Source organism: Chlorocebus sabaeus, chromosome 17 (assembly GCF_047675955.1).
Source record: "Chlorocebus sabaeus isolate Y175 chromosome 17, mChlSab1.0.hap1, whole genome shotgun sequence".
Classification (NCBI taxonomy): Eukaryota; Metazoa; Chordata; class Mammalia; order Primates; family Cercopithecidae; genus Chlorocebus; species Chlorocebus sabaeus.
In genome coordinates this window covers 47,398,821-47,418,762 of record NC_132920.1, presented here as the reverse complement: position 1 = coordinate 47,418,762, position 19,942 = coordinate 47,398,821, and the positions used below count along the sequence as shown (strand labels likewise).

Genomic DNA, 19,942 nt, shown 5'->3' with positions numbered 1-19,942 from the left:
AACAGTGAGTCTCTCTGGAAATGAGTGCCTTTGAGCAGAGACTTAAATGTTTTACTTTTTAGTTCCTAATTATTAGAATTATTACATGAATGTTTATTTTCATCATAAAAATATTAATTAATACAGGGCAATATTAAAACAATTAAAAGTGCCAGATTGGTTAAGAGGCTGAGAGAGTGGTACGGAGAGTGCGATTGGGCTGTCTCCAAAATGTGTCTCAGAACCAGAGATTAGAGCCCTTAGTTCAGGGTGTCCATAACTTGGATGGGCATCAGAATCACTTGGAAAGCTTAAAAAGAAAATGAACCAAAGCTAAAACCAAATAAATTCCTGGCCCCATTGCAGACCCACAGTGATCTCAGATGATGGGGCTGGGATGTGATTTTTTTTAAAAAAGCTTTCCAGGTAATTTTGATGCTGCCTTGGAGACCCGAGGCTTTGGTGAGCCTCCGATCTAGTTTATCCAACTCTGTACAAATGAAGGAATTAAGGATCTTGACCAGGTAGGACTCAGCCTCAGATCTTTTGGCTCCCACTCTCTTGTACTTTTCAATGACTGCATCCCCTAATTCAGGTGTTTTCCTAGCATTAGCTTTGGGTGGCATCTCAACTTGTTGTCGTATTATATGGAAAACATTCTTAAATGCCACTTTTGAATGGGGTCCACCTCATCCCCATTTCCCATTGCTTCACTCCCAGATCATCATTGGGAATAATTTCTACAGTGTTTTAATTTTCTTAGAAATCAGAGGGTTGCCACGAGGCTAGTGGGAAAAGCCCCAGTTTTAGATCATGAGTTGACTAAAAGGCCTTAGGAAAATGGCTTTTCTCAGGTGCCATCTGAGTCTCTATAAAGAGAAAGGGATATTGCCTAGTCTTCCTCTCAGCAGGGTTTCACTCAGGCAAAAGAGCCCATGGAGCGGTCCCTCCAGCTTTGCAGCACAGATTGGGTTAACTGTTTACTTCAGAATTGGAAGAGGCCTTCAAGGTCCCTCTAGTTCAGTGATTTTCGACTTGTTTTAGGAATAAACCCCCTGCAAATGAATTCTTACTTGGAAAGCCGCATTAGCAAATTGGTAAAGTAGAGATGCTTGGTTTAGGCAGAGATGGGGGGCTTGGAGCTTACCTCCCCCGCTCCCTGGTCTAAGGGGCATCCTGAGAGCTGTGTTCTGTCCAGTGCTCTCTTAAGTCCTATTTGAAAACCACTGATTTCTTCCTCTTTCCCCTTCCATAAGTAATCGTTCACCAACTTCAGCTAACCTGAGCCCTCAGATCTGTCACCTTCTCTCCATTTCTACATCCACCACCCTAGTCCGAGTCACCACCACCTTCCATGTTGGTTTTCACCCTCTAACTGAGTTTTCTTGTCTACTCTCCCATATACCCCTTTCACCCTCTGCTCTGAGGCAGATAGCTTTTTTATTCCAGGTGCAATTATATGCCTCCTCCCCCCACCTATCATGTAAACATTTAATGACTTCTCATTCCATTTTGAATTAAGATCAGCACGTGGAGGCTCTTCAGATGTAACTGTGGCCCCTCTGTTGCATCTTGAGATAGAGCCACAAGCTTTTTAGTTCCTGTACTGAGCTTCCTTCTGCTTCACACTTTTGCTCTGGTGTTCCTTCTGTCTAACCCCGTTTCACTGCTTCTTACCTGGAGTTAATTTCTGCCTCTCCATCCTTACGAGCTATATCAAAATGCTTCTCTAACTTCCCTGAGCTAGGAAGCACCTGTTAAATTCCCTGTCATAGGATTCTATATTTCTCTCTCTCAGCAGTGATCTCAATCCTAATCGAGTAATTTTTCTTGAGGTCAGGAGTTGAGAATTGAGTATATTCTTTTACTATTCATCCCAGCCTAGAATGTGAACTTCATAAGGGCTAGAATAGAGTTCTCAAGGTTCTATCCTCAGCCCATGGCATGGTGTCTTGCACACACCTATTAGATCTTCAGTAAGCATTTGTCCAATGAATTCATAGTGTCTAGTTTTTGCCATATCTTATTTCTAGTGTTCAGCCCGCACACGACTGCAGAAGGATCATTGTTTGTGGGCTCTGCTTGTGGGAACTGGAATTGTCTCTTATTGTGTGAGGTAATTTAAAGGTTCTTTTTTAGAGACACATTGTCTAAAGTGGGTTACCCCGTATGATACAGTTTAAACAGGGACAAGTTTTGCTTTAATTAGAAACTTGATCTATTATTCCAAATGAACAAAGAGCTCTAAAATCCACTTAAAGTCTGAGAAAGAGTGTGGAGGCTGTGGCGTTTGGAGGTGGGTTTTATGTATAGCTGGGAAAACCTCTTTGGTAACTCAGTAATCAGGTTTCCTTACTTTAGATTTAGAAGTGCATATCTGGAGGGAAATATAGAAAGCTGTAGGAAGCCTACCCCAACTCCATACCCAAATCCACACATGCTTGCTATTCATGACCTCCTGTGCTCCTTCTGCAGAGCCACCCTGGTGAGTGTGTGGGTGTGTCTGACCGCCCATCCTCCCACACAGGTAGGGAGGCTGACTGAGATCGCACAGCACAGCAGAGTGATATTCATCGTGGACCACCACTCCCTGCCCAGATCTTGGGTTCAGTTCTCTTCTTTCATTAATTGAAGAGTAATAAGCTGCCATTTGGGTTACTAATACAGCTTTCAAACTTTCAGAACACCGCAGCTATCTAAAACTGCTTTTGCATGTAGACACGCGAGGAAGTACAGAGCAGAGCCACTTTTGCAACCTCTTGGGTTGGGTCTTTAGTGGGGAGATAGGGTCTAATCCCGTCGTTGGTATTCTTTTCTTCTTCTTCTTCTTCTTTTTTTTTTTTTTGAGATAGAGTCTGAGTCTGTCGCCCAGGGTGGAGTAATGTGGCGGAGTCTCGGCTCACTGCAACCTCTGCCTCCCAGGCTCAAGCAATTATCCCTCCTCAGCCTCCTGAGTAGCTGGGATTATAGGAATGCGCCACCACATCTGGCTAATTTTTGCATTTTTAGTAGAGACAGGGTTTCACCATGTTGATCAGGCTGGTCTCGAACTCCTGTCCTCAAATGATCTGCCCACCTTGGCCTCCCAAAGTGCTGGGATTACAGGCGTGAGCCACTGTGCCCGGCTGGTATTCTTGACAAATGTAACTTGGGCTCCGCAGGATGGTTCCTTTTATCCAGTGCATCTACTGTGCTGGGAAAAAGGTGGCTGGGGCTTATTTTGCAAACAGAAGGAACAAGAAAACAAAAGGTAAAGTCAGAAGGGAAAAGGGAAGACATCACAGATTTTATCATCAAGCAGGAGATTTTTTCCAGGCTCTAAGATGAGGTTAAGCTTCTTCACAAGAGAATCAACAACTGTCCTTTTTTTTTTTTTTTTTTTTTGGCCGGGGGGAGGGTCTCGACAGAAAAAATGAATATACCGTCATAAGCTGAAAATTAGTTTTCAATATTGTCATTTAACTAGATGGGCAGCTCTGGGATAGGGGAAGGGACTTCAGGGAAATACTTTTGATTCAAATAGTTAAATTTTGGGGTGGGAGAGAATTGAACCTTGAATTAAGGGTCAAGGTGCTAAAAAGACAGAAACTGATCACTATGAAAAAAATTTTTGATTTATTCTCTTAGTCACTGCTATAGCAGCCAATTGAGAGGCAATTTGTCCTGCTGGGTAGCTGGTAGTTTGAGGCAGCCTGACACTGCCTATTATTGGCCTGACACATAAACTTTCTGCATTTCATAAAGGATAGTGAAAACTGTTGGAACTTCTCAATATTGATTAATGCAGAAAAACTTTCTCTTAATATTCTTATTCTCCCCCACTGTCTTCTCAGAAGGACCTCAGGATTTAGTCCCACAAATACAATTTCCTTTCCCCTAAGCGCCTGTTGACTCCCTCTTGCTGGGTCTAGCTTTGTGCTTCCTCTCCTGGGTGGCTGCAGGCCCATGCTTTCGTAGCTATGGTCTTCGAAGGCTGAACAAACAGGGTGTGAATGTGAATCTAAAAGCATCAACTCTGTTGTTTAAAGCACATTACAAAGCTGCCAAAGGCCCGCCTCTGTTTTGACAAATAAATAAAAGTTTAGCTTCACATATGCAAACTGTCTGAAAAAATCATGCCGTGACTGTCAGGGAACGCCAAGCAGGCAATCTGGTGCTGTGGAAGTGGCAGCTTGAATGCATGCATGCCTTCCTGGTTCTTAGCTGCCCTATCCTCCCACCATGACATGGCAGCTTAACATTGGGGTTGGGGAAAGGAAGAGAACTATTTAGCAAGTTATTTTCCTATTGCATTTGGATTTTGTCTAGTATATAACTTTTTTTTTTTTATTTTGAGACAGAGTCTCTTGTCACCCAGGCTGGAGTGCAATGGCGCGATCTCGGCTCATTGCAACCTCCGCCTCCCAGGTTCAAGCGATTCCCATGCCTCAGCCTCCTGAGTAGTTGAGATTACAGGCATGTGCCACCACACCTGGTTAATTTCGTATTTTTAGTAGAGACGAGGTTTCACCATGTCAGCCAGGCTGGTCTCGAACTCATGACCTCAGGTGATCCGCGTGCCTTGGCCTTCCAAAATGCTGAGATTACAGGTGTGAGCCACTGCACCCAGCCGTATATAACATTTTAAATCTCAGCTACAAAGTGTTTTCACATCCATATTCTCAACTGATTTTTATAATCAATTTGAGATGCATTGTCAGTTTCATTTTACAAATGGAAAAAAAGGAAGCTGAGGCAAAGGTCAGGCAATGAAACCAAAGCGTCACAGCCAGTAGATCAAGCTGTAGGATGGGATCCAGGTCTTCGTTTCTGTAGTTCTACTGTGTTGCAGCACGCTGTCAAGAGGATGCAGTCCTGGTCGGATCTTTAACAGGAATGATGATGGTGGTGCTGGAATTGTTGACCCTTTTTCTCCCCTGCTCCTGTGTAACATCTTGGTTTTTGTTCCTTTCCCTTCCCTTCTGTTTCTTTCAGCTTGGATTCCTTAGCACCACCACAGCTCAGCCAGAACAGAAGGCCTCAAATCTCATTGGCACATACCGCCATGTTGACCGTGCCACCGGCCAGGTGCTAACCTGTGACAAGTGTCCAGCAGGAACCTATGTCTCTGAGCATTGTACCAACACAAGCCTGCGCGTCTGCAGCAGTTGCCCTGTGGGGACCTTTACCAGGCATGAGAATGGCATAGAGAAATGCCATGACTGTAGTCAGCCATGCCCATGGCCAATGATTGAGAAATTACCTTGTGCTGCCTTGACTGACCGAGAATGCACTTGCCCACCTGGCATGTTCCAGTCTAACGCAACCTGTGCCCCCCATACGGTGTGTCCTGTGGGTTGGGGTGTGCGGAAGAAAGGGACAGAGACTGAGGATGTGCGGTGTAAGCAGTGTGCTCGGGGTACCTTCTCAGATGTGCCTTCTAGTGTGATGAAATGCAAAGCATACACAGACTGTCTGAGTCAGAACCTGGTGGTGATCAAGCCGGGGACCAAGGAGGCAGACAATGTCTGTGGCACACTTCCGTCCTTCTCCAGCTCCACCTCACCTTCCCCTGGCACAGCCATCTTTTCACGCCCAGAGCACATGGATTCCCATGAAGTCCCTTCCTCCACTTATGTTCCCAAAGGTAACTTAACCTCATGAATTATTTATTTGAGGAAGGCTTTGAGCCCAGTGGCCGTACCAAGAGTGGGCTCGTACCAAAGATGTTTTCTCCACTTTGTTATTCCAAAGTCACCCCTTGGAGAAGAGGCCTTCAAATGGTGGCTAATTAAATCTGGCTTCTTTGGACTTAGTAGAAACATGTAGACTCAGAATTTTTCTATTAGGGGAGATCAAATATCTAAAAACTAGGTCACATCAAGCTATAAAATATGAACCAGGAGAAACAAGGACAGTGTGTGACCTTATGTAAGTCACTTAACCTCTTCAGGCCTCGGTTTCAAACTTGTCAAACAAATGAATGATTTAGATGTTTCAGGTTCCTTCCAGATTAAAAGTTTTCCAACATGGAGTCAGTCCCAGGCAGACACAGGCAGGAGCAGAGAAAGAGGGGGAAAGGGAGAAAATACCATTACATCTGGAAGCGAGGGATGAATTTTGAATCCAGGTGGGGCAAAGAATGGGTAGGAAAGTTAGAAGCATCAGGAAATAGGCAAATTTGTATCAGATTGAAGGTAACTAGCACTCATGTCTGTAAAATAATAACTTTATTTTTTCCCAATGATTTTAACTTTATTCCTTGTATCAATTATTCAAGTTTTCCATCAGAACCTCCAGCAGAATATAAAATTTATGCTTTATTTTCAAATCCTTTTTGATTGAATGTAATTTTCATGAGATGATGACCCACTTGAGTTATTCCTCCTAGTATCCTCTCATGCATGATTACATTTAGCCTTCATGATAACCCTGTGGAGAGAGCCATCTTACAACTGCCAATTGAAATGAAGAAACCACCTCCAAGAGCTCAGATGGCCACTCCAGCTTTTCTTAGGCCAAGTCCTGTCTCTTGGGACTCAGAATTCCCATCTCTCATACTTCTTAATGAAGATTACTTGTGGAGACTTCTCTGAGAGAAGTTCGCTAAGCTGCCAGCCCAAATCTTGTTTAATCTCTTGATAACAGATGCTCTTAATCACTGACCTGTCCCACCAAGTCTTTCACTAGTCAAATTTGCATTTGATTTCTTTTCTTTATCTTACTCGTATTCTCAGTTTTACCACTGCATCATGAAATAGTCAAAAGGTGGGAGGAGGAGGATGGACAAAAGAAATAAATTTGAACTGGTTCTCTGAAAACTGAAAATAAGAATTGATTAGATCTCTGCACATGTATGTGCCTGCTCAGTATATGAAGTACAGGAGAAGCTGCTGTGAAGCTCAGCTGTTGGATCCTTAAGGATGCCCTTGGTTTTGGTGTAAGAAAGTGAGTTTAGTGGTTCAGTTCCATTTTGCCTTCCACATAGGGTCTTTATGAAAATGTGCAACATAATTTATTCTTAAGCCCCAAAGGTCATCTCATCTTTGATTATCTGCCCTAGCTTGGAGATGATCTGGGAAAGGAGGGAATGTATAGATCCCCAAATATGGAAAAGCTCTTCCCCCCTCCTTACTCTTTTTTCTAGGCATGAACTCAACAGAATCCAACTCTTCTGCCTCTGTTAGACCAAAGGTACTGAGTAGCATCCAGGAAGGGACTGACAACACAATCCAGGAAGTCCCTGACAACACAAGCTCAGCAAGGGGGAAGGAAGACGTGAACAAGACCCTCCCAAACCTTCAGGTAGTCAACCACCAGCAAGGCCCCCACCACAGACATATCCTGAAGCTGCTGCCGTCCATGGAGGCCACTGGGGGCGAGAAGTCCAGCACGCCCATCAAGGGCCCCAAGAGGGGACATCCTAGACAGAACCTACACAAGCATTTTGACATCAATGAGCATTTGCCCTGGATGATTGTGCTTTTCCTGCTGCTGGTGCTTGTGGTGATTGTGGTGTGCAGTATCCGGAAAAGCTCGAGGACTCTGAAAAAGGGGCCCCGGCAGGATCCCAGTGCCATTGTGGAAAAGGCAGGGCTGAAGAAATCCATGACTCCAACCCAGAACCGGGAGAAATGGATCTACTACTGCAATGGCCATGGTGAGCCTTCTCTCTTTTCTCCTCGCTCACAGATCTCTCTGCTGCTTTTTCCCTGGTCCCTGTTTTCTGAAGGAATGGGAATGCATAGTTTGTGGAATCTTTTTTGTAGACCAAACGCTACTTGATCTACTCATGTTATAGAAAAAGAGATTGACTGTCTTATTAGAAGTAATACATTCAGAGAGAATAATCTCTCTTCCTCCTTTTCCCCTGGTACCTTTAAAACAGAAGAATGTTGCAGAATCAGAGACCTGAGTGACCCCTAGGGACTTTGTTTGACCTTGTCATTTAACAAATGAGGGATTTGAGTTCAGAGAGGTTTGGCAACATTGGTCCAAACAAGAGGCTAGTTGTTTTTGAGGACAGATGGGACGAGACTCCTGACTGTTGGAGCACTTGCTTTTTCTATACGATTAGGCTGTGAAGCAAGTAAAGGGGACAAAACCCAACTTGTCATAAGTTTGCCTTCTTCAATCAGAACCTTGCTTTTAGATTTCTAACAATTTCCTCACATATATCTTTTCCCCACTTAACTTTTTAGGGTCCCATGTCTGTCAGGAGGGTAGGATGGTCTTTTGGATTGTAGACCCCAGAAGCATAATAGGTCAGTCATCATCTGAAGCTCAGTATTACTTTCCTGGTAGTCAGCGTGTGTTGCATACGGGCTGGAATATTTTGGCCTTTCCTCTTTTGAGGGCAAAAAAATAGCTCACAGAACTTGTCCCAGAGCTCAGTTTGATCTGAAGACTGCAGTTTTTAGACTGTGCAGTAACTTCCCTTTCTTTAAATCCTAAATGAAACTTCAGCCCAGTTTTGATAACCCCATTCAGGTGTGTCCTCTCCCCTCAAAGAGAAAGGGGTGTATCTACTTTTCTGAAAAGCAGTTTGGCTTTTTGTAGTCTTACAAATATTGATACCATTTGGCATGACAATTCCATTCTTGTGACTCTATCATAAAGGTATAATCAGAAATATTGAAACAAAGTTATAAGCACAAAGATCTTAAACTTTTAAACCAACATCGTGTCTCACAGAAATTGAAAACAACAGAAGGACAGTTTTAGGGAAATAACTAAGTAAATTATGGTGTATTCATAGAATGGAATATTATGTTGACATTCAAGATTTTATGAAGTTTTTTATTTTAGCCAGGAAAGTGTTTATACTAGGCTAAAGGAAAAAAACAAACACCAAACCACATACTTTATAGAATATAATCTCAACTCTCATAAAACTTGAGAATAAGACTGAATGGAAATATGCCAAAGTGACATTTTTTTTTCCCCAGTGTGGTGGGATTTATGTGTGGGTTTCTTTTTTCTTTATTAGTTTTCTGTACTTTCCCCAAGTTGTCTGTACTAAGTACATGCTACTTCTATAATGAAAAATTTAGGAAAAGTTAAAGTCTTGCAACTCATTTTGCTTCCCCTTGTTGATTTGTATAAATCAAGTTTGTCCAACCCCTGACCCAGGACAGCTATAAGCTTTAGCTTTGAATGCACCCCGACACAAATTCATAAACTTTCTGAAAACATTATGAGGGTTTTTTTGTTTGTTTGTTTTGTTTTTTGACAGAATTTAGCTCTTGTTGCCCAGGCTGGAGTGCAATGGCACGATCTCGGCTCACTGCAACCTCCGCCTCCCAGGTTCAAGCAATTCTTCTGTCTCAGCCTCCCGAGTAGCTAGGATGACAGGCATCTGCTACCATGCCCAGCTAATTTTGTATTTTTAGTAGAGATGGGGTTTCTCCGTGTTGATCAGGCTGGTCTCGAACTCCCAACCTCAGGTGATCCGCCTGCCTCGGCCTCCCAAAGTGCTGGGATTACAGTCATGAGCCACCTCCCCCAGCATTTTTTTTTAAAGCTTATCAGTTATTGTTGGTGCATTTTATGTGGCTCAAGACAATTCTTCTTCCAGTGTGGCTCAGGGAAGCCAAAAGATTGGACACCTATGATGTAAATGGTCAAAAGTCAAGTGAAAGTCGGACAGAGGCAAACGTCCTAGTTGGGTCTTAGCAGTCTAATCCTGCATAAACTTGAATAAGACAACTATTTACTGGAAGCCTGTCTGGGGAAAGCTTCAATTGCCCCCTTCTTTTTAATTAAAAAAAAAATCTTTTTATTTGTACGTATTTCCAAACTTTTGAAAAGTTGCAACAACAGTACAAAGAATACCTATATACCCGTGCCAACGTTTACCTATTATTAACATGTTGCTCTTTTGCTTTATTGTTTGCTGTCTACATAAAAAATACAGCTATAGGGCCAGGTGCGGTGGCTTATGCCTGTAATCCCAGCACTTTGAGAGGCTGAGGTACGCAGATCACCTGAGGTCAGGAGTTTGTGACTAGCCTGGCCAGCATGCCGAAACTCCGTATCTACTAAAAATACAATGATTAGCCAGGTGTGGTGGCACACGCCTATAGTCCCAGCTCTTCAGGAGGCTGGGGCAGGAGAATTACTTAAACCTTGGAGGCAGAGGTTGCAGTGAGCCAAGATCATGCCATGCACTCCAGCTGGGCCACAGAGTGAGACTTCATCTCAAAAAAAAAAAAAAAAAATCACACATAGATTTTATATTATAAAATATGTATTATAGAATAGCTTATTATATATTATATAACATGTAATATATAATACATAATTATGTGCATATATACACATATATACATGGAAAAAATAATTTTTCTTAATTATTTTGTGGCCTTTTATCCCCTGATACTTTAGCATATATTTCCCGACAATAAGACTATTCTCTGCAGAACACATACTACAGTTTTCAACCTTAATAAATTTAGCAGGGTTACAATCATTTGCCTTTCATTTGCCAATATTGTAAGTTGATGCAATAAGGCCCTTGGTAGATAATATATTTTTTTTTCTGTAGCGTAGGATCCAGTCTAGGATCAGAATTGCATTAAACTGCCCTGTGAGTGGCTAGTCAGGATATTTGTTCTGATGCAGATTTACCCAATTAGTAGAAAACAATGTGAACATCCTGGTAGATAATTAAATATCTGGAACTGTCCTCTCATTATTCACTTTATTACAAAAGCAACTCCATTCCTTTAGTAGTTGCTTTTATAGATTAGATTATGATCAGCTACATTTTAAAACTCTCTTTGGCAGTCTGGTTTTTCAAATTCTTGAGAACACAGCAAGTGGTAGAGTAAAAACTGGCCCAGCAGCAGAAAGCAATTTAATATAATGATCTTAGACGTTCTTATGACCATGGTAACCTTATAAACTACTATGCGTGTGTCCTTAAAACAATACCCTACTTTGTAAAAATAATGGAAGTGCCAAATCAAACAAAGCCCGATCCTACTCTTCTGTGAAAGCAGTACCTCAGCAATGTGCTTTTCAAACTAAATTACAGTAGTTTCATTGAGGCATAACTATCTCTTCCAATAGTTTAGGCTGTTCCTCAGATTTTTGCATTGGGATATTTATATTTAAGGTGTTTTTCTAAGGAAAGTCCTTTCTTTCCAAATTGCTAGTCTCAAACATGCAACCGGGTAAAATCCTATTACAAAGAGAGGTTCTGTTTAGTAAAGCCATTCCAGGTGCTCAGAGTGGCTTCTAGAAACAGGGCTTTGTTGGTCTGATTGCACTGAGTTCTGGCCAGCAGATAATCCTGTATAATAAGATCTTTTCCTGGTCCTTGTCTATTTCACACTGAATTGTTCATGAGGATAAGGTGGGAAGGAAATGGCTTAGCCTTGGGTTGTTTTTTATCAGAGGTCTTCTAAAATCTCACTTGTCCCTGCCTACCCTCAGTAGAACAAGTCATGCTCCTGGATGCCATATAGATCCTCCGAACTCTGAAGCTAGGCCATTGGTTTCCGTCTTTCTGGCGAACAGAAACCTCTTTTATTATTCAGCTCTACTCATCCATCTTCATCTACCATGGACTTACAGTTTTTAAAGTTGAACTCCAGAAAGCTATAATCGTACTTTCATGGAGTCCTAGTATTGGAAACATAAGATGAGGCCTCACATGGCTAGGAGATGGAAGAATGAGGGTGCTGTGGTATTTTGTACGCTTTCTTCCTTTCTGAAGTCAGAGCAATTTTATGTTTGGTAGATGTTGGTATGTGTTTGGGGACTGAACTGTGGTTTCATGTAGTATATCTACTTCAGCAACAGGAATTGGAAGTACTTTAGAATGTTTATATACAAAATTATAGTTAAGAAGTTGAAGTGTCAGCAGGATAAGAATATTGTTAATACTCAATTTGTCATGCTTTTATCATTTTTTAAAGATGTATTTCTTTATGTTGTATAATCTCAACATAATGGGGTAAGTGGCGGGGGAGTGTCCAAAAAGTTCAATTTAATTAAAAATTAAGGATATATGTGGATTCACATTAACCACTAGGTTACATGGAAAACATTTTTTATTTGATCTGTTTTGTCACAAAAGAACAAAAGTAAAGATAGTAGAACTTAATCCCTATACAATTGGCCATACATGGCACTGAGAAAAGTCACCAATGAGCTGAAAACACTTTGTTCATTTCCTTATAGCTATGGAGGCTACAACAATGTATTCCAGTCCCAACTGAAAAACAGCGTAGCTGAGAACAGAAACCAATTGCTGTTCGCTCATTGCTGTTTTTAATTTGTGCCGTTACTATTTCCCTTTTCCTTCTTTCTTCCTCTCCTTCCTCCCTTCCCTCCCCATTCTTCCTCCCTCTTTAACTATTTGCAAAAAGTAGAAAGTCTTGTTCTCAGCAACGAGTTGGCCTGGAAATTTAGAGGGGAAGTTTGAAAAGCAGGTGAGGAGTAGGAATTGCCCTGAAAGTACCTATGGACAAAGAAGCTCTGCAAAGTGACAAAAGGAACAAAACATTGGCAGTTTCTGGCTTGGATCGTATTTCCTTTTTCCTTCGGACTGTGAAGAAAAGTGAGGGAAAAAAGGTGAGAGACAAAGGAATCGGATATACCTAGTTTAAACCTGCTCAGTTTCTGATTAGCACATTCTTCAGTGCTCTACCTTGAGGAGACACTGCAGTAAGCATTTGTTAGAGACAGTGATCCCTCTCCACGTAGTTACATGAGGCACATGCTGTAGATAGGCAGCACCTCCTTTAAATCAGCTGCAACAGGGATTATGAAATCAGTCGGGGCAGGCACTGGTTCTCAAGCAGATTGTTTTGTACCCACTACAGCAAAAGGGCAAAGGTCTTATCCTGTAGAACTGGATTCTAAGATGCAATTTCTTCATTCCTTTAGCTCTCGCCATCTGTCACTGTTTAACTCTTTGTGGCTATGTGGTTTGTCTCCCCACATAGCTTCTAAGTTCTTAGAGAGAAGACGTTGGGTCTTACTCTGTGTTTCCCTATGCCTGGAATAGGGCTCGAGGAGGGGTGGTCCAGAGCTGAGCTGGCACATATGGTAACCACTAGTGTCATGAGCTATTTAATTTAAAACTAAAATTAACTAAAGTTAAAAATTCAGCTCCTCAGTTGCACCAGCCACATCTTAAGTACTCAGTAGCCACACATAGCTTGTGGTTACCATATTGGATAGGACAGATAGAGAACACTGCCATCATCATATAAAGTTCTCTTGGATAGCACTGGTGTACAGCACCCATAAATTAACTAATCTACATATACTTTTTAAGACCGGATTGTTTTAAAGACATTGCATTGGTTTTTTTCTTGTTGACTTATACTGATGTTGGTGTTAGGGATTTAAACATAGAGACCTTCAGGTGGGTTCTTTATACTAAATTGCCATAGATGATAAGAATTATTTTTCAGAGCTAAAGAAGACTTCCATAACAGCACTGCTTTAAAATACACAAAAACTGACTAGGAAAAGATTGCTGACATCCCTTATCTGATTTGCTTATTTCAAAGTGAAACACATCAGCCAATGAACACTGGAGAGCAGGGTGATGCCAAGAGAGAGAACCCTGCTAATTCAAAGGCCAAGGCAGCTTTGTAAATGCTTGAGTGCTTATGTTTAACTAGTGTGGAAATGGATTAACCTTCAGTGACTTTAGACTTGGATGTAAATATATGCTGTCCAAAACAATATTTTCCCTAAGCTATCTATACCACAGGTCAGCAAGTTACAAAGTATTTTAAGAGAATCTAGGAGATTTTTAGGATTACAGGTTGCAACTACTCCACTCTGTTTGAAAGTATGAAGTGGCCAGAGACACCATGTAAATGATGGGTGTGGCTGTGTTCCAGCAAAGCTTTATTTGCAAGAACAGGTGGTTTGTTCTGCAGGCTGTCGTGTACCAGCATCTGGTCTACACCATAGACTGGTCATCTTTTAGCAGCTTCTTTTTCACCTTCTGCTGGCTTGCACAGCTTGGATAAACAGTCTGATTCTTGGAGACTTTCTCGAATTTCAACAGTTCGAGCTCAGTTTTTCCTCTAGCAGTAACTGTTTCTAAGTCTGCTGAAGGGTTAAGTAACAAAGGAGAACCATCAGTTATGAGTGGGAGCAAGGAAAAGGTGGCAGCTGTCCTTGTATTTTCCCTTAAAAATTGTTCTATGCTTCCTCCATCTCCTAACAGATGTCAGCTTTCACCGGGAGAGCTCCATCTTATGTATGGGTCCACCTCACAGGTGTACCTGCCATGTACCTGCTACAATTCATCTCTTTGCCAAACTGGAGCCATAGAGAAGAGAGGAGGGGGTCTGGGAAAGCTGAGGTTCAGATCTATTCTGCTACTAAAAGGCTGGATGATCTCAGGCAAGGCACTTCCTCTCTTTTCATCTCGTCTTTCTTTGCAAAATCAGGAGACTTGAACCCATCACAGAAGGGCCACCAGATTTTGATCAGTGTGACAATTTATTTGTGCCTTACCTGAGTGTGCCTACTGTCTTGCTGGTTTCTATCAGGAAAAACATTGGCCTGAGGGGTCCTGCAATGTGCTGTAGGGTGGAGAACACTGCGCTGCTAGTCAGAGGGAAGAGACCACGCTCAATGCCAACCTGAAGCCACAGAAGGATTGTGTGCTCACTGCAACATGAAAGCGCTTTCCCCCAGGTTTATGAGAGTGTGAAGGCAGGTTAGTGAAAATTTCTATTTAAATTAGGTCACAAGGTCCTCCTTTGGAGGAGAAGAGGTGCTCTGATTTTTATAATTTTCAGCTTTTCTGCTCTCATTTCTCCCCATCTTTGTGGTTTTATCTACCTTTTGCCTTTGATGTTGGTGACCTACAGACGGGGTTTTGGTGTAAAGACCTTTTTGTTGGTATTCATTTCTGTTTGTTAGTTTTCCTTCTAACAGTCAGGTCCCTCAGCTGCAGGTCTGTTGGAGTTTGCTGGAGGTTCACTCCAGACCCTGTTTGCCTGGGTATCACCAGCGGAAGTTGCAGAACAGCAAATATTGCAGGACAGCAAATATTGCTGCCTGATCCTTCCTCTGGAAGCTTCATTCTAGGGGGCAGCTGCCTTTATGAGGCGTCTGTTGGCCCCTACTGGGAGGTGACTCCCAGTTAGGCTACATGGGGGTCAGGGACCCTCTTGAGAAGGCAGTCTGTCCCTTCTCAGAGCTCATATGCCATGCTAGGAGAACCACTTCTCTCTTCAGAGCTGTCAGACAGGGACGTTTAAGTCTGTAGAAGTTGTCTGTGGCCTTTTGTTCAGCTATGCCCTGCCCACAGAGGTGGAGTCTAGAGGAAGCAGGCTTTTTGAGCTGTGGTGGGGTCTGCCCAGTTCGAGCTTACTGGCTGCTTTGTTTATCTACTCAAGCCTCAGCAATAGCAGATGTCCCTCCCCCAGCCAGGCTGCCACCTCGCAGTTCGATCTTAGATTGCTGCAGTAGCAGTGAGCAAGGCTCTGTGGGTGTGGCACCTGCTGAGCCAGGCACGGGAGAGAATCTCATCTGCCGGTTGCTAAGACCTTGGGAAAAGTGCAGTATTTGGGCAGAAGTGTCCCGTTTGTCCAGGTTGTCTGTCAGGGCCTTCCGTTGGTTAGGAAAGGGAAATCCCCTGACCCCTTGTGCTTCCCAGGCGAGGCAACACCCTGCCCTGCTTCAGCTTGCCCTCCATGGGCTGCACCCACTGTCCAACCAGTCCCTGTGAGATGAACCAGGTACCTCAGTTGGAAATTTAGAGATCACCCATCTTCTGCATCGATCACGCTGGGAACTGCAGACTGGAGCTGTTCCTATTCGGCCATCTTGATCCTACTTCCGAATGTGAGATATTTTTGTAGTGATTGAAATTGAGCAGTTATTATATAACTAGTAATGTCTTGAGTCTTTCATTCCCTTCAAGTGTGTAACCAAAAATTATAATATTCTAGCATGCAACCTGATTGTAAAGGAATGGAAAAGTTCTATCCAAAGGTTTCATCCATCTCTGAATATTTATGATGAGGGACACTTTGGTTTCATATGAGCCGAGGAGCCCCAGCCATAAACAGAACTCCTGAGAACAACCTTGCATTAGTCACAAGGTGGGTCACGAGGTATTTACATACCTAGTAAATGCTTTACTTGCTTTGGAAAAGTTGCTCAATTCTTGTATGGGCTGGTAAGAGGTCAACAGGTCATATCCACCTGTAGAGAGTAGCCAGCTTCTGGGATACGCATGTCCTGGAAATAAAACCCTCCCAGTCTCTTAAGTATTAATAAATAGGTGCAGGTTTTGGCTATACTGGAAATCCTTCTTAACTTTAGTATTTCTGATCATGGCTTATTAGCGTGAACATGACTCTCCCCAGTAAAAACTTCCTTAAATTACATGTTTACCACAGATCAGTGAATCTTTGTAATTTGTTGGGACTACGTGCTTAAATTTTACAAGATAACATAAAAGTGATTCTTGCAAATGGAGAAAACTGTCACTCATATATGGGTGGAGGCCGGGGTTATAGAAATAATTTATTTCACTTCTAGAAAGGCAATGTCCACGTCTGGTTTCACATGCAGGTTACAGGCTAAGTGCTCTGCTGGGAAGAAGGTGGCTTTCCAGGGGCCCAGGCAGACCTCTTGTCCACAGGGTATACTTTTAGCTATGACAACCAAATTTCTTCCTGGAAAAATGCTTATGAGAGATATTAAATTAGAGAGGAATTATTCGCTGTCTTAGATGATATTTCTCCCTCTTTGTTCTGCTTTTTGGTGTATTATCTCTTGGTTGAGAGTTATTGTTATCTATAGGTTGCATTATTTGCCTAAATAGAAGCTAAATGGTCAGTCTGCCCAATTCTGAATTAGTTGGAATTTGGCTAAAGCAGGGAAATACATTATATGAAGTAAACATGCTATCCTACTCTGAAATGATGGAGGGAAGTTTGGGATAAGTTTGTAACCAGGTTCACTCTTAAGGGATCTCAAGGCAAAGGAAAAACTAGAAAATAATCTTTAAAAAGACTTGTTATTCAACTGCTTAACTTGTGATGTTTTTATTTAATTATATATATTTGAACACCATGTTCAAAGCACTGTTCCAGGACTAGGGCTTACTAGGCTTTAGTAACATAGTGTTTGTTTTCATTTTATTTTTTGGAAAATTTACAAGTTGGAGAGCAATGAAGATCATGGGGAATGTCTGTGTGTGAGCGCACACACGCGTGTCTGTGTGTGTGTGTTTGTATGTAAGTCAGGGTTAGAAGAGATTCACTTAGTCCAGTCCTCTCATTATACTGAGGATGAAGCTGAGGCACAGGAAGGAAGGGTGACTTGCCCGAAGTCACATGGCCAGTAGGGTTAGAGGGAAGCCAAGGCCTCAGTCTCTAATTCCCGAGACAGTGCTCTTTATATTTGACATGTTGCTTTCCTGGTCAAAGGACTGCAGGGTTCTCAGTGCAGAGGACATTCTGGTTTGTAAACAATTACTCAAGTTTCTTGAATGAGAAAACACACAGGCGATGCAAAAACCTAGAAGATAAATGAGGATACTGGAGACTGAGGTTGGGGAAGCAAAGGAATGAAGGAACATAGCCCTTTGGCCCTTATCAGGGGCGTAGGGTAGAGGAGGAGGCAGGGATGGAAGGTGTGTCTCAGAGCCTGACCTGCTATCTCCCCCTGGATAACCTGGGTGACACTGGTAATGGTTCCCAGATGATAATCAAGCCAGAAGGGGAAGCGGTATGTGTCTACCTTTGATGAGCATCTTTTACCTGGATGATTTCAGGCTGTGGGAGGTGAAAGAACTGGTGGCTGTGAGATCAATTAGGCGATCTTGGCTCCAGGTGAAAGCAACTTAAAGAAATTCTTAAACTCTTTCAACATGCATGAAACCTTCCCACCTTTCTCTTGAAGAGACAAAGGTATTCTTCTTCATGTCTCCTTTCCTTGAACCCTCTTAGAGACTTGAGCACCTTTCTGGCTGCTTTTGACACTCTGTGACTTTAACTCAGTTTTACTTGAAAATGTTCTCGTCCAGGATAAATCTATAAGAAAGTTCCTCTAGGAGAGCCTTATTATTGGTGAGGGAAGGGAGAGAATAATACTTCCTGTTTGCTGAATGCTTATGATGTGCCAGGCACTGTTCCGTGGGATTTATATATATTTTCTTGTTGAATTCTCAGAATAACCTTATGCTGTCAGGATCATGCCAATTTTACACATGAGGAGCAGGCACAGAAAGATAAAATAAGTTGACTAAGGCCACACCACGAGTCAGTGGTAAGCCTGGACTGGCTCTCAGGCATATGGCTTTGGATCCGGAGCTGGGAACTAGTGTATACACTGCATCTCACTCTTACCCTTCCATCCTTTGGTGAAGGAGGAGTGGAGGTGTGGACAGACGCTTGAAACCTAGACCATCACAAATACACTATTGCAACATATTTCTCCTCAATTTCTACTTGTTTCCCTTTCTAGGACCCCATGATGAGGAGTGGGGGTTGATGGAGAGACATATTCAAGAGATTTATATTCAAAGAAGCAACCAAGATTCAGAAAGATAGGGTTGATAATTGTTTACTTCACCCTGGGAGGCAGCATAGTGCAGTGAAAGGTGAGGGCTCATGCGTCAGATATACTTGGGTTTTGAATATCAGTCCTGTCTATGCCATGGTACCAAGCCTGTGTCTCACCTGTAATGTGGACGTGACTCCTATCTCATGGGATGTCTATGCAGATTGATTGATATAATATGTAACATTGATAAAATTGCTAGGTTGGCTGCCCCTTTTTCTTCCCCACAAGGTCAGGGAGATGAGCCATACTGAAGCATTCATGGAGAGCTGAGGTCAGGCAGAGGGACATTATATCTGATTTTCAACCCAAGTAGAAATCTGTCTAGGGTCAAAATTTATAATGAGTCACATAGGCCAGAAGAAGTGGTTGCAGAGGCAACAACTGCACTAGGAACTTTGACTATAAAATGACTTAAAGATTGACCAGTACAAGAAGAGTGGAAAAGAAAATCAGAGTGTGAGGCCAGGTGTGGTGACTCACGCCTAAAATCCCAGCACTTTGGGAGGCTGGGGCCTGATCACTTGAGGTCAGGAGTTCGAGAACAGCCTGGCCAACGTGGTGAAACCCCATCTCTACTAAAAAATACAAAAATTAGCTGGGCGTGATGGTGCGTGCCTCTGGTCCCAGCTACTCAGGAGGCTGAGGCAGGAGAACCACTGGAACCTGGGAGGCGGAGGTTACAGTGAGCCGAGATCTCACTACTGCACTCCAGCCTGGGTGACAGAATGAGACTTCATCTCAACAAAAAAAAAAAAAAAAAAGAAAGAAAAGAAAAAAGAAAATCAGACTGTGGCATGGGTAGTCTGACTAACAATATTAGAGGCTGGAAGGAAGGAAATTTACTCACATGGGTCTGCTCCTGTAGGATGGGTGGCACCTGCTAAGTTGATGGGTGCAGCCTTGGGAGGCGATAGAACGGAATATTCTGTGTACCAGTGAAAAAGCAAACCTGCTCATTGGGAGATGTGTGGAGTGGGGCAGCATTGGCTCGGGAGGGAAGCTGTGCAGAGGGAAGGACCCTGTGGGCCTGATTTTGCTCACCTTAATGATAAAGGTCTTGGATTCAAATTATTTGTAATGTCTCTTTTCATCTTAAAATCCTTCTCTTCGGAGATGCAAAAACTGAAACTTGCCATTGGAAACAACCTACAACCAACCCCTTCTGTATTTTAGGATTGAAATTCAAATACTAAGTTAAAGTACAGACCAGCTGGCTTGGTGGTCGAACCTATTATTAGCATAACTTTGATGTCTCAATTTGAATGTAAAGACTGTTCTTTGGGGAAATAAGGCTGCTTAACAACCAAGACATAATTTGCTTAGTGTACTTATTTATATATTGAATTAAGTTGTATTTTAGGACTTGAGTTTCTGGTGATAACATTTTTTATTTCTTCCATTCTATCCCTTATGCACAATG

At 42.5% G+C, this 19,942-nt stretch overlaps 1 protein-coding gene across 1 annotated transcript in view; it reads left to right on the top strand.

Annotated features, from left to right (window-relative positions):
* Positions 1-19,942, top strand: part of TNFRSF21 (TNF receptor superfamily member 21) — a 72,921-nt gene that overhangs the window by 17,034 nt on the left and 35,945 nt on the right. The window contains exons 2-3 of the mRNA XM_007972323.3: positions 4,954-5,605; positions 7,106-7,618. Coding sequence (XP_007970514.2) covers positions 4,954-5,605; positions 7,106-7,618 — 1,165 coding nt within the window. The remainder of the gene's footprint in view (positions 1-4,953; positions 5,606-7,105; positions 7,619-19,942) is intronic.